Here is a 13,891-nt window from a genome sequence, read left to right on the forward strand (position 1 = left end):
ATGTGTTAAACAAATCAAAATGTCTTATATTTTAGATTCTTCAAAGTAGCCACCCTTTGCCTTGACAGCTTTGCACACTCTTGGCATTCTCACAACCAGCTTCACCTGGAATGCTTTTCCAACAGTCTTGAAGGAGTTCCCACATATGCTGAGCACTTGTTGGCTGCTTTTCCTTCACTCTGCGGTCCAACTCATCCCAAACGATCTCAGCTGGGTCGAGGTCATTTGATTGTGGAGGGCAAGTCATCTGATGCAGCACTCCATCACTCTCCTTCTTGGTCAAATAGCCCTTACACAGCCTGGAGGTGTGTTGAGTCAATGTCCTGTTAAAAAACAAATGATAGTCCCACTAAGAGCTAACCAGATGGGATGGTGTATTGTTGCAGAATGCTTTGGTAGCCATGCTGGTTAAGTGTGCCTTGAATACTAAATAAATCACAATGTCACCAGCAAAGCACCCCCACACCTTCTCCTCCATGCTTCACGATAGGAACCACACATGCAGAGATAATCCGTTCACCTACTCTGCATCTCAAAGACAAGGCGGTTTGAACCAAAAATCTCAAATTTGGACCAGAGGATAGATTTCCACGGTTCTAACGTCCATTACTCGTGTTTCTTGGTCCAAGCAAGTCTCTTGTTCTTATTGGTGTCCTTTAGTAGTGGTTTCTTTGCAACAATTCGACTATGAAGGCCTGATTCGCACAGTCTCCTCTGAACAGTTGATGTTGAGATGTGTCTGTTACTTAAACTCAGTGAAGCATTTATTTGGACTGCAATTACTGAGGTGCAGTTAACTCTAATGAACTCATCCTCTGCAGCAGAGGTAACTCTGGGTCTTACTTTCCTGTGGCTGTCCTCATGAGAGCCAGTTTCATCATAGCGCTTGATGGTTCTTGAGACTGCACTTGAAAAAAAAGTTCTTGAAATTTTCCACATTGACTGACCTTCATGTCTTAAAAGAATGGACTGTCGTTTCTCTTTGCTTATTTGAGCTGTTCTTGCCATAATATTAACTTGGTCTTTTACCAAATAGGGCCATCTTCTGTATACCCCTACCATGTCACAACACAACTATTTGGCTCAAATGCAATAAGGAAAGAAATTCCACATGAACTTTTAACAAGGCACACCTGTTAATTGAAATGCATTCCAGGTGACTACCTCATGAAGCTGGTTGAGAATACCAAGAGTGTACAACGCTGTTAAGGCAAAGGGTGGCTATTTTGAAGAATCTCAAATACAAAATAGATTTAGATTTGTTAAACTCTTTTTTGGTTACCACATGATTCCATGTGTGCCATTTCATAATGTTGATGTCTTCACTATTATTCTACAATGTAGAAAATAGTAAAAACAAAGAAAACCCTGGAATGAGTAGGTGTGTCCAAACTTTTGATTGGTACTGTAAATGTTTCACAAGTTGGTCAAATCCTTATTTCTTTACAATTTTTCCCCGATGGGCCTTTCAGTAAATGTTTGAGTAGGTATTTCAGATTTCACACATTTCTCTTTAAACCAAATGCAGGAATGTCACTGACACAATACATAGTTTATTCTGAGGGAGAAAAAAAAAAAAATCTCAGGATTTCAGGCCAAGATCAGCAAATTCCTACACAAATAATCATTGATGACATTAAACCTGTGCCTTCAAAATCACATTTCAATAGTTATTCCTTTGATTGTTAGTCAAAAACAAATATCTATTGAAATATTTAGACATACATTCAGATAAATATTCACCTTCCTTGTTGCAAAGACATTTTAGCTCACAAAAACAAATATTTATGTGGTGCTTAATTATTAGGAGATGTTTTAGAAGAAAAGTTTGAAGAGAGAAAGTCTATCCACAGTTCTGGCAATGTTCTTGGAAGTGCCTTCTTGGCCTCGGGTTGACAGAAAGTCTTTGGCTATGTGGATCTCTCTGTGTGAGTCCAAGGTGTCGCTCTATGTTGATTGGAAGTTGGTCCAGAGTGGTTCACTAGGAAAGCTCCATATCTGCTGTGGAGGAAGTGCTGCTGGATGCCTCAGGCGCTGTGGTTGCCACCAACCGCTCCCGATTGCCAAACACCTCAGCGACTGGAGACAGCACATACATGGATGGCACGCAAAGTCAGTGAACATACTCGGTCACGTACACACAAAACACACCATGTTGATAACCATCAGCTACTGATCTAACACCTCAGTGGCCAAGCAGACACACAGATATACAAACCCATGACTCTACTACCAAGCGGGAGAGATGATAGCTATATAAACATAACAGTCAAAGCCCATAATAAATAGATGTTCAATACAGAGGGAGAGAGATACTATCCCTCTATTGAACAGGTAGTTTTTTCATAGCCACTGTGCTTCTACATCTGCACTGCTTGCTGTTTGGGGTTTTAGGCTGGGTTTATTTGTGACATCTGCTAATGTAAAAAGGGCTTTATAAAATACATTTGGTTGATTGATTAAAAAAGTGTAAAGGCTAGTTTCCATATTCTAAATATATATATTTTTTCTGGAACAAACAGAAAATACATGATAGACTCGGCTCCTTGTCAGGCCTAGAGCAGAAGGTAATAACATTGAAACTGTACCTGCTGCCACATCACTTATGTCCCAAACCCGCAGGCCATCCCTCTGTCCTCCAAATGCATATACAAAGGGCATGTCAGGACAGCACGCTGCACAGAACAGCACCCCCTATCAACAGAAAGGGAGCATTTCACCGCAACAGCCACATATACAGCACACATCCAAACATTCGCTGTTAGACCGAAACGTGACGGATCTTAATGCAATGACATGGCAATGATTACAGCGACAGAGAAACCAGCTTTACCATTTTCATGTCCCGGGTGTGAACCAGATTGGGCTTGTTCCCCAAGATGTCCCAAATCTTGACGTGTTTGTCTGCTGACGAGGTGACCAAGCATCCCCGGATCTGGCTGCTAAGGTCCAAGCCTATAGGGTCAGAGACAACCGATTTCAATTCTGTTTCCCTGACTTTGAATGCCATGTTTGTGTACCAGTACTCATCCAGTATTTTAAAGTCTGAATATGAAGGGGTAGGGGCTAGAGGAACTGGGGGCAGAAATTGGCCTGTCTCCACACCCACCTGACACCTCTCCGTCATGTGCCCTTAGTGTAAACACTGGCTTGTCCGAGCGTGCGTCCAGACAGTAAACAAAGCCGTCCTCTGTGCTCGCCTAAAACACAGCCAACCATCAGTGAGAGTGGAAACAGGAAAGTGCACCAAGCATTTTCCATGTGAAAGTTAGCCAATATGCAATGCTATGTGAGAGGTGGCGAGAGGGCAGCTTACCAGGAAGTTGCAGGGCGAGAAGTGGTTCCAGGCTACCCTTTCCACCTGCCCGCTAAACCTCCAAGTGCGATGGCTGCTGTCCGGGCTGCGGCAGTCATACAGGATTGCCGACCTGGCCAGAGGAAGAAGACACAGGTTAAGACTTGTTAGTTTTGTACAGTCACAATCCCAACCTCCTATATACAGGAGAAGACATTTTATTTTTATTTTTTACAATTTTAGAGGTTGTAATAGATTCAGATTGGACATACTTATCGTATGATCCTGATATCAGGGTCTGAGCTTCAAAGGGGTGGAACATCAACGTCTGAACCTAAAAGGGACTTGACTTTAATGTTTGAGATCAACATCACAAGTAAGCAGGCGAGGCTACATCCAAAATCAATTTCACATTTTATTTTTATTAATTATTTAGAGTAGGCCCATTATGGGAAGTTAAACAGGCTGTGATGACTGGATACACGTACCTTGTCAGTGTGTCTGCACAGTGTTGTGGCCGGCTTTCCCTGTGCCAGATCCCACAGGATCACTGTTTTGTCGGCTGACCCACTGGCCAAGACGTTGCTGTGGAAAAGAGAAGCAACACACAGAACCTCAGAGTAAAGGTGGAGGGTAGGTTTGTGACAACGCAAGTGACATTGTGATTGTGTGGTTACACTGACATGAGTGGAAAGGTCTGGGGCTAGGGGTGAGGGGTAACGGGTACCACTCCAATATGACTCACCGGACCAGTTTGTTCCAGGATAAGTCGAGTACAGCGTCTGTATGACCTTCCACTGGCTCAGCTGCAGCCTAAAAATTCAAATTGCATGTTAGGATTCAGGCCATAGTGAGGAGACACCAACACCATAAACATAACAGTAGAAACTACCACATCCAAGTCCTTGTGGGAAAATGACCTTTTTGCTTTTCTTCTTGGAGGCCTTCTTGCTCCCCAGAGTGAAGGCAGGCTCTAGGCAGTCCACCACATCCAGGTCCCACACGTCAATCTGCGGTGTCATGTTGCCTACAGCCGCATAATTGCCTGTACAAACAGATGGGATTAATGTGAAGTCAAAAAAAATACATGTTATACACTAAGAAAACACTGAATTGAATGTCCATTTCGCAGAGTCGGGTTGAGATAAACTGCTGTTTGAGTTTAACTCAAAGTCAAATCTGAGAATCCATTCAACACTATAAAAAGTGAAAACACTCACCTGTGCCTTCTGGACTAGGGTCAAAGTTAAGCCACTCCACACACAGTGGATAGGCTGGTAGGAGTATGTCATGGTGAATATAGAGGGATTCCTCCTCGGAGTTGTATACTGTGCAGAGGCAAATAAATATTTATTAAAAACAACCTTTGTTTTTACACTGGCATGTACACAGAGTATACCAAACATTAGGAAAACCTTCCTAATATTGAGTTGCAAACCAAGCAGTGTTGCAGGTCTTGACACAAACCATTGCGCCTGCTACCATACCCTGTACAAAAGCATTTAAATATTTTGTCTTCCCCATTCATCTGATTGGCACACATTCACAATCCATGTCTCAAGGCTTGAAAATCCTTCTTTAACCTGTCTCCTCCCCTTCATATACACTGACTGAAGTGGATTTGACATCAGTTGAAAGCTATGGATCACATGTTGGTCAATCTATGTCAGGGAAAGAACATTTTTTGTACAGTCACTATGTCTACACTGATACACAAACTCCCGCTTCACAGCATCAAATAGTAAGTCTCAGATGAGAGTCAAATTGCCAGTTAGTTGCAGAGACTGTTGTTCTCACCGTGAATCTCCAGGTTGCAGCAGTCCTTCTCTGCTCTGCCTGAAATTACGAGGTTATCATTGGGCTTGATTTGAAAGTCCTCTCGCTCATACTGGTCCTGGAGAGACAAAGAAAAGATACCAACAACTATGTCTGAATGACACAGAATTACCAGAAATGAAGAGCTGGGACGATAAACCGAAAATGATCAGTAACGACCATTTATCGCAAGCATTTTGCTGATATCGTTCATCATGAGAAGTAGCCTAAACTAGAGAAATGTGAAGTTTGAAATTAAGTAAGTTGGTTTAATGGGACAATTGATGGCTACAACCATCAAACTAGTAATAGTTGTTTAAAGGATAATAAATAAATAAAATACTGTAGTGAACTTATTGTTACTATTTATCAGTATCGCAACAATTAGGTAATTTTTCACAATATGGATTTTTTAGGTGGCAGGTAGCCTAGTAGTTAGAAGGTTGGGCCAGTAACCGAAAGGTCGCTGGATCGAATACCCGAGCAGATATGGTGAAAAATCTACCGATGGCCCTTAAGCAAGGCACTTGACCCCAATTTGCTTCAGGTGCGCCGTACTACTATGGCGGACCCTGTAAAACAACACATTTCACTGCACCTATCCGGTGTGTGACAAAATATATGTTGTGTGATATGTATGGCATGTACTACTAGTTGGTACCAAACCAGACTGGTGAGATGTTTCATCACTCTGAACTGGCACACAGCCCTGGACTCACTGTGTCTTTGATGGTAATGTAAGGATCCTCCTCATTGGTGCTGAACACTGTGAGGCCGGCAAGGCTGTTACCAAGGTTGGCAGTCACTGTGCCAGAAAAAAAGAGATGAACAGTAAGTGAGTTCTTTGGGGGGGGGGGACAAACAGTGATTAATACAGTCCTCTTGGCATATTAACAGACAGACAAAGATAACCCATGAATTTAAGATCAGACATAATCTGAAAGCAGACGCAGAAACGATATTTACCAGAGTCTTCCTCGTCATATCTATCCAAACCATACTCTGCTAGTTCATCAGCTTCCTCCCGTCCTGCTTCATTTTCATCTTGCTCTGGCTCCTGTCCCTGAACACCTTCTGCCTCTTCACTCTGTTCCTGCCCGCTGGCCATGCCTTCATCATCATCCTCCTCCTCTTCACCTACGCGTTCACTGAGCAAACACAAATACCTGAATTGCTAATCCTGAAAATATATAATTTTGGGGTCAATTCCATTTTGAACTTATTTGATGAAACCCCCACCCCCCCATTGAGAAAATTATTTCTTAGTCACTTCGCTGGTCCAGAAATAATGAGTATTTCAACCATTTAGCTAAACATTTCAATTCATTTCCTATATTGACTGGGTTTAAATAGCAGTTTCGGTCTCATACTCTCACTTAGGTCAGTGTTATTTTCTGAAGCCCTCCAAACAAACAAAACAAGTTATATGTCAAGTAAGTCATCCAAAAACTCCACCAACCCCAATTGTTCTTTTGCCTCTGCTATAATGCGTTGCAATTCTTCTTTGCTCAACTCCACCTGTAACAAAATGTGGTAGCAGGTTAAAACAGACATTACCTAGCTGGTGCCATTAATTTTATTAGCATGAATTAGGCTGTTTATTAACTATAAATGCTGTAATTCCAAACGAATGTATTAGCGAGCTTGCTAGCTGGGGTGTATTCATTAATTGGATTCCGTTGCAAAACGTTTTGAAAACATTTTGCAACTGAAACCGTTTATTCCAAACTTAAAACGTTTTGCAACGAAAACGAGTTTATATTTGTCAAATTATGGTAGGTCCCTCCCCGTGTCGTTTGCTTCAGTTAGGTTCCTAGTATAAATAATCAACAGTTTCGGGTTTGCAACGTAATACGACTAATGAAAACACAACAGATGTATTTTCTGTCTTGTTGACAATTTAGATTCTTACCTTATCTGGTGTTTCCTTCGAAACGCCTCGCTTTACCCATCCAACACAAGTGATCTGAGAACTCATTATTGACAACGTACCAGCTTCCTAGTAATGCACACGAAATTCAATGTAATGTACAACTCTAAAGTGTACAAAACAGTTCGTAAAGATCCAGAAGTTACATAAAAATGGCACACATTGACATGTGAGTTGAGTCCTACTTTGTCGAGACAGGCAGTGTCGCAGACTGATGACGTACTTCTTCTTTCGAGTTTTTAGTGCCGGATCGTACACTTACGGTACTGGAGTGTGAAGCCGGTCACGACCTGTCTATACCACTATATCCAAATCAAATTTTATTGGTCACATTCAAGTGTTTAGAAAACGTTGTTGCGGGTGTAGCGAAATGCTTGTGTTTCGAGCTTCGACAGTGCAGTAATATCTAACAAGTAATATCTAACAATTTCACAACATATACCCAATACACACATCTAGTAAAGGAATGGAATTAAGAATATATAAATATATGGACAAGTAATTTCAGAGCAACATAGACTTAGATACAGTAGAATAGTATAGAATACAGTATATATATATATATATATATAAGATGAGTAATGCAAGATATGTAAACATTATAAAAGTCACTAGTACAATTTGGGTTACGTGCCTTCCTCAAGGGCACATCAACAGACTAACCTTGTTAGTTTCGGGAGTCGAATTAGCAACCTTTCAGTCACTGGCCTAACGCTCTAACCGCTAGACATGGTGCCAGAGGGAATAGCTGCCGTTTTATGGGCTCCTAACCAACCGTGCTATTTTGTTTGTTTTTTCCCATTGTTTGTAACTTATTGCGTACATAATGTTGCTGATAGTCTCTTATGAACGAAAAGAGCTTCTGGACATAAGAACAGCAATTACTCACCTTGAACTGGACAAATAATGTTTCTTTAATGAGTCGGACGAGGGGGATTTACTCCAGACAACCAACAAGGCCCTCATCCCCGCCATTCGGAGATATTGCGGAAGGAAGTCGTGGTGCCTTGTAAGGCTCCGGCAACAAGTGGCTAATCTGCCTTTACCATCGGTACTATTAGACAGCGTACAGTCATTGGATAATGAAATAGACAAACTACAAGCACATATATCCTATCAATTGAACATTGAAAACTGTAATATCTTATGTTTCACCGAGTCATGGCTGAATGACGACATGAATAACATACAGCTGGTGGGTTATACATTGTATCGGCAGGATCGAACAGCAGCCTCTGGTAAAACAAGGGGTAGCGGTCTATGTATATTTGTAAACAATAGCTGGTGTACGATATCTAAGGAAGTCTCAAGGTTTTTCTCGCCTGAGTATCTCATGATAAGCTGTAGACCACACAATCAACCGAAAGAGTTTTCATCTATATTCTTCGGAGCTGTCTATTTACCACCACAAACTGATGCTGGCACTAAGACTGCACTCAATAAGCTGTATACGGCCATAAGCAAACAGGAAAAATGCACATCCAGAGACGGCACTCCTAGTGGCCAGGGACTTTAATGCTGGGAAATTTAAATCCATTTGACCTAATTTCTACCAGCATGTTAAATGTGCAACCAGAGGGAAAAAAAACTCTAGACCACCTTTACTCCACACACAGAGACATGTACAAAGCTCTCCCTGTCACATTCTGACCTTTATTTTCCTTTGTTTTGTCTTTTTTTTTTTTTTTTTTACCCCCTTTTTCTCCCCAATTTCGTGGTATCCAATTGTTGTAGTAGCTACTATCTTGTCTCATCGCTACAACTCCCGTACGGGCTCGGGAGAGACGAAGGTTGAAAGTCATGCGTCCTCCGATACACAACCCAACCAAGCCGCACTGCTTCTTAACACAGCACGCATCCAACCCGGAAGCCAGCCGCACCAATGCGCCGGAGGAAACACTGTGCACCTGGCCACCTTGGCTAGCGCACACTGCGCCCAGCCCGCCACAGGAGTCGCTGGTGCGCAATGAGACAAGGACACCCCTACCGACCAAGCCCTCCCTAACCCGGGCGACGCTAGGCCAATTGTGCGTCGCCCCACGGACCTCCCGGTCGCGTGTTTTGTCTTTTTTTAGTATGGTCAGGGCGTGAGTTTGGGTGGGCAGTCTATGTTTTGTATTTCTATGTTTTTCTATTTCTGTGTTCAGCCTAGTATGGTTCTCAATCAGAGGCAGGTGTAGTTAGTTGTCTCTGATTGAGAATCATACTTAGGTAGCCTGGGTTTCACTGTTGGTTTGTGGGTGTTTGTTTCCGTGTCTGTGTTTTTCACCACACGGTACTGTTTCGGTTTTGTTATTTCACGTATTCATTTATTGTTTTTGTATTTCATAGTGTTCAGTGCTTTTGTTATTAAAATCGTCATGAACACTTACCACGCTGCATCTTGGTCCGATCCTTACTCCTCTTCAGACGAAGAGGAGGAAATCTGCCTTACACTCCCTCGCTCTACATTTGGTAAATCTGACCATAATTCTATCCTCCTGATTCCTGCTTACAAGCAAAAACTAAAACAGGAAGCACCAGTGACTCGGTCAATAAGAAAGTGTTCAGATGAAGCAGATGCTAAGCTACAGGACTGTTTTGTTAGCACAGACTGGAATATGTTCCAGGATTCTTCCGATGGCATTGAGGAGTACAATACATCAGTCACTGGCTTCATCAATAAGTGTATCGATGACGCCGTGCCCACAGTGACTCTACGTACATACCCCTACAAGAAACAATGGATTACAGGCAACATCCACATTGAGCTAAAGGGTAGAGCTGCCACTTTCAAGGAGCGGAACTCTAACCCGGAAACTGAATGGAAATCGTGCTATGCCCTCAGGCAAGCCATCAAACAGGCAAAGTGTCAATACAGGACTAAGATTGAATCGTACTACACCGGCTCCGACGCTCGTTGGATGTGGCAGGGTTTGCTAACTATTACAGACTACAAAGCCATGAGCTGTCCAGTGACACAAGCTTACCAGTCAAGATAAATTACTTCTATGCACGCTTTGAGGCAAGAAACACTGAAACATGCATGAGAGCATCAGCTGTTCCAGATGACTGTGTGATCACACTCTCCGTAGCCAATGTGAGTAAGACCTTGAAACTAGTCAACATTCACAAGGCCGCAGGACCAGACGGATTACCAGGACGTGTGCTCCGAGCATGCACTGACAAACTGGCAAGTGTCTTCACTGACATTTTTAACCTCTCCCTGTCGGAGAGGTAATACCAACATGTTTCAAGCAGACCACCATAGTCCCTGTGCCCAAGGACACTAAGGTAACCTGCCTAAATGATTACCGACCGGTAGCACTCACGTCTGTAGCCATGAAGTGCTTTGAAAAGCTGGTCATGGCTCACATCAACACCATTATCCCAGAAACCCTAGACCCACACCAATTTGCATACCGCACCAACAGATCCACTAATGATGTAATCTCTATTGCACTACTCCACACTGCCCTGTCACACCTGGACAAAAGGAACACCTATGTGAGAATGCTATTAATTGACAACAGCTCAGCGTTCAACACCATAGTGCCCTCAAAGCTCATCACAAAGCTAAGGACCCTGGGACTAAACACCTCCCTCTACAACTGGATCCTGGACTTTCTGATGGGCCTCCACCCATGTGGTAAGGGTAGGTAACAACACATCCACCACTCTGATCCTCAACACTGGGGCCCCTCAGGGGTGTGTGCTCAGGCCCCTCCTGTACTCCCTGTTCACTCATGACTGCATGGCCAGGCACGACTCCAACACCATCATTAAGTTTGCCGATGACACAACTGTGGTAGGCCTGATTACTGACAACGACGAGACAGCTTATAGGAGGAGGTCAGAGGCCTGGCCGTGTGGTACCAGGACAACAACCTCTCCCTCAACGTGATCAAGACAAAGAAGATGATCGTCTACTACAGGAAAAGGCGGGCCGAACAGGCCCCCATTAACATCGATGGGGCTGTAGTCCACATCACCATCACACTATCATGGTTCAAACACACCAAGACAGTCGTGAAGAGGGCACAACAAAACATTTTCCCCCTCAGGAGACTGAAAAGATTTGGCATGGGTCCTCAAATCCTCAAAAAGTTCTACAGCTGCACCATCGAGAACATCCTGACCGATTGCAGGACGACACTGGGCCAATTGTGCACCACTCTATGGGACTCCTAATCATGGCCGGTTGTGATACAGCCTGGAATCAAACCAGGGTCTGTGATGCCTCTAGCTGAGATGCAGTGCCTTAAACTGCTGCGCCACTCAGGAGCCCTGTTGTCATAGAGATAGATAGAGGACTCATCATGGATATAACCCGTTTTAACATGGACATTGCCATTGAGAGCTTCCACCATTTTAAAGTTGTCAATTGGGTGGGGATTCCTATGAGTTAGGAGAAATCAGCCAAAGAAAACAAACTACTTTAAAATGCAGTCACAGACGCTATAATAGCACAGATGTGCAATTATTGCATCATTACACATGTGCAGTTTTTTGGAAGATGAGCTGTATCTGACCTGAATTTTGAAATGACGACCAACACAATCACAGTTCTATATAAAATACAAATAATGTTGATTTGATTTGGAATAACATACAAATTACAATACACTAGACAAAATACTTGAATGACAAATATTGTACAGGGGCAGATTGTTAGTTCATATATACCTTTGGTTTAAAACAAATCACAATATAACACAGCAACATGTATTGAGAGTGTCACGCCCTGACCTTAGTATTCTTTGTTTTCTTTATTATTTTGGTTAGGTCACGGTGTGACATGGGTGATGTATGTGTTTTTGTTCCTGTCTATGGGTTTTGTATGTTGCCTGTGTCTGCACTTGTTTATATATAGCGTCACGTTCGTTTTAGTTTTTTGTATAGTTTGTTTCTTCGTTAATAAATAGAAGAATGTATTCACATCACGCTGCGCCTTGGTCTCCTCCATTCAACGAACGTGACAGAATAACCCACCAAACAAGGACCAAGCAGCGTGAAAGGGAGGAACAGCACTTTGTGGAAGAATGGACCCGAGAGAAGGATGAGTGGGTAACAACCTGGGAGGAGATAGAGAGGTGGTCGATCTATCCAGGGAGAGTACCAGAGCCCGCTTGGGATTCTATGGAACAGTGCGCGGAGGGATACAGGAGAATGGAGGAACGGCGACGATATAAGGGTACACGGCTAGCACGGAAGCCCGAGAGGCAGCCCCAAGATTTTTTGGGGGGAGGGGCACACGAGGAGATTGGCTGAGTCAGGTAGGAGACCTAAGCCAACTCCTCGTGCTTACCGTGGGGAGCGTGTTACTGTTCTGGCACCGTGTTATGCGAATGGACATCCAGCAAGGAAGGAGGGTGCCAGCTCAGCGCTCCTGGTCTCCAGTATATCTCCATGGACTAGGATATACTGCGCCGGCTCTGCGTACTGTGAGTCTGCACAGCCCTGTGCGTCCTGTGCCAGCGCCCTGCACTCGCCCTGAGGTGCATGTCCTCAGCCTCGGCAGTCCAGTACGCCCTGTTCCTCCTCCCCGCACTCTCCATGAGGTGCGTGTCCCCAGCCCGGTAACACCAGTGCCGGCACCACGCACCAGGCCTACAGTGCACCTCGCCAGTTCAGAGCGTCCGGCGACAGTACCCAGTCCAGAGCGTCCAGGCGACAGTACCCAGTTCAGAGCGTCCGGCGACAGTACCCAGTCCAGAGCGTCCAGGCGACAGTACCCAGTCCAGAGCGTCCGGCGACAGTCTACAGACCGGAACCTCCTACGACGGGCCGCAGACCGGAACCTCCTACGACGGGCCGCAGACCGTAACCTCCTACGATGGGCCGCAGTCCGGAACCTACCACGACAGGTCACAGTCCGGAACCTACCACGACGGGTCACAGTCCGGATCCGCCAGAGTCTCCCTCCAGTCCGGATCCGCCAGAGTCTCCCTCCAGTCCGGATCCGCCAGAATCTCCCTCCAATCCAGAGGCGCCACTCACTCCAGACTCGACCATCAGTCCAGTGGCATCCTCTAGTCCGTGGTCGGCGGTGAGAGTTCCCGCTCCAGAGACATTAAGGAAGTGTGCCGAGCCAGAACCGCCACCTCGGAGTTATGCCCACCCAGACCCTCCCATATAGGCTTAGGTGTGCGGCCGGGAGTCCGCACCTTTGGGGGGGGGGGGGGGGGGGGGGTACACTCCCTGACCTTAGTATTCTTTGTTTTCTTTATTATTTTGGTTAGATCAGGGTGTGACATGGGTGATGTATGTGTTTTTGTTCCTGTCTATGGGTTTTGTATGTTGCCTGTGTCTGCACTTGTTTATATATAGCGTCACATTCGTTTTTGTTGTTTTGTATAGTTTGTTTTCGTGTTTCTTCGTTAATAAATAGAAGAATGTATTCACATCACGCTGCGCCTTGGTCTCCTCCATTCAACGAACGTGACAGAGAGGTTATATAAGAGGTTAGTCTATGGCGATAGACTTCTATCAAAATGCTTAAAATCAAATACATATGTCAAAAATGTTAACGTAAATACTTGAGGTGACCATGAGTTTGTATGGAAGCCCGTTCCCGCACCAAAAAATCTAATCTGACTCAAGAGTTATGACATAGTAAGTCATTATTATGAGATACATTCAGGCGATCTGTATCATATAAATCCAATGTACACTTTGCATCAGGCCCTCAACTTAAGATAGACTAGGATATGCATAAGGTTATCACACATTGTGTGTGTGTAAGAAAGAGAGATTGTGGTGATATTGTTCAATATTAATGTATTGAAAAGTTTTGTTGATGTGAGTTGGTGCCTGTTTGATGACATCTGGTTGACATCAGATTTAATTAATATGTACAAAACATTAGGAAC

At 44.0% G+C, this 13,891-nt stretch overlaps 1 protein-coding gene across 1 annotated transcript; it reads right to left on the reverse strand.

Annotated features, from left to right (window-relative positions):
• Positions 1 to 1,531: 1,531 nt before the first annotated feature.
• Positions 1,532 to 7,261, reverse strand: LOC139392648 (periodic tryptophan protein 1 homolog). The gene is made up of 15 exons (XM_071140776.1): positions 7,023 to 7,261; positions 6,570 to 6,628; positions 6,077 to 6,258; positions 5,830 to 5,915; positions 5,093 to 5,189; positions 4,516 to 4,623; positions 4,216 to 4,340; positions 4,041 to 4,108; positions 3,784 to 3,880; positions 3,568 to 3,629; positions 3,317 to 3,428; positions 3,110 to 3,200; positions 2,834 to 2,955; positions 2,589 to 2,694; positions 1,532 to 2,079 (listed from the first exon to the last, which is right to left on the reverse strand). The coding sequence occupies exons 1-15, from the start codon at positions 7,086 to 7,088 to the stop codon at positions 1,982 to 1,984; spliced, it is 1,479 nt and encodes a 492-aa protein (XP_070996877.1). The 5' UTR covers positions 7,089 to 7,261; the 3' UTR covers positions 1,532 to 1,981.
• Between the last annotated feature and the right edge of the window lie 6,630 nt (positions 7,262 to 13,891).

The sequence above is a fragment of the Oncorhynchus clarkii genome, chromosome 33 (assembly GCF_045791955.1).
Source record: "Oncorhynchus clarkii lewisi isolate Uvic-CL-2024 chromosome 33, UVic_Ocla_1.0, whole genome shotgun sequence".
Classification (NCBI taxonomy): domain Eukaryota; kingdom Metazoa; phylum Chordata; class Actinopteri; order Salmoniformes; family Salmonidae; genus Oncorhynchus; species Oncorhynchus clarkii.

What these genes read in the sequence shown, in the direction of transcription:
- LOC139392648 (XM_071140776.1), bottom strand. Translation starts at nt 7,088, where the DNA reads ATGAGTTCTCAGATCACTTGTGTTGGATGGGTAAAGCGAGGCGTTTCG. An exon ending in CGAAGGAAACACCAGATAAG is followed by an intron (nt 6,629 to 7,022) that starts GTAAGAATCTAA and finishes ATTTTGTTACAG; the next exon opens with GTGGAGTTGAGCAAAGAAGA. An exon ending in ACATGACGGAGAGGTGTCAG is followed by an intron (nt 2,956 to 3,109) that starts GTGGGTGTGGAG and finishes CTGACCCTATAG; the next exon opens with GCTTGGACCTTAGCAGCCAG.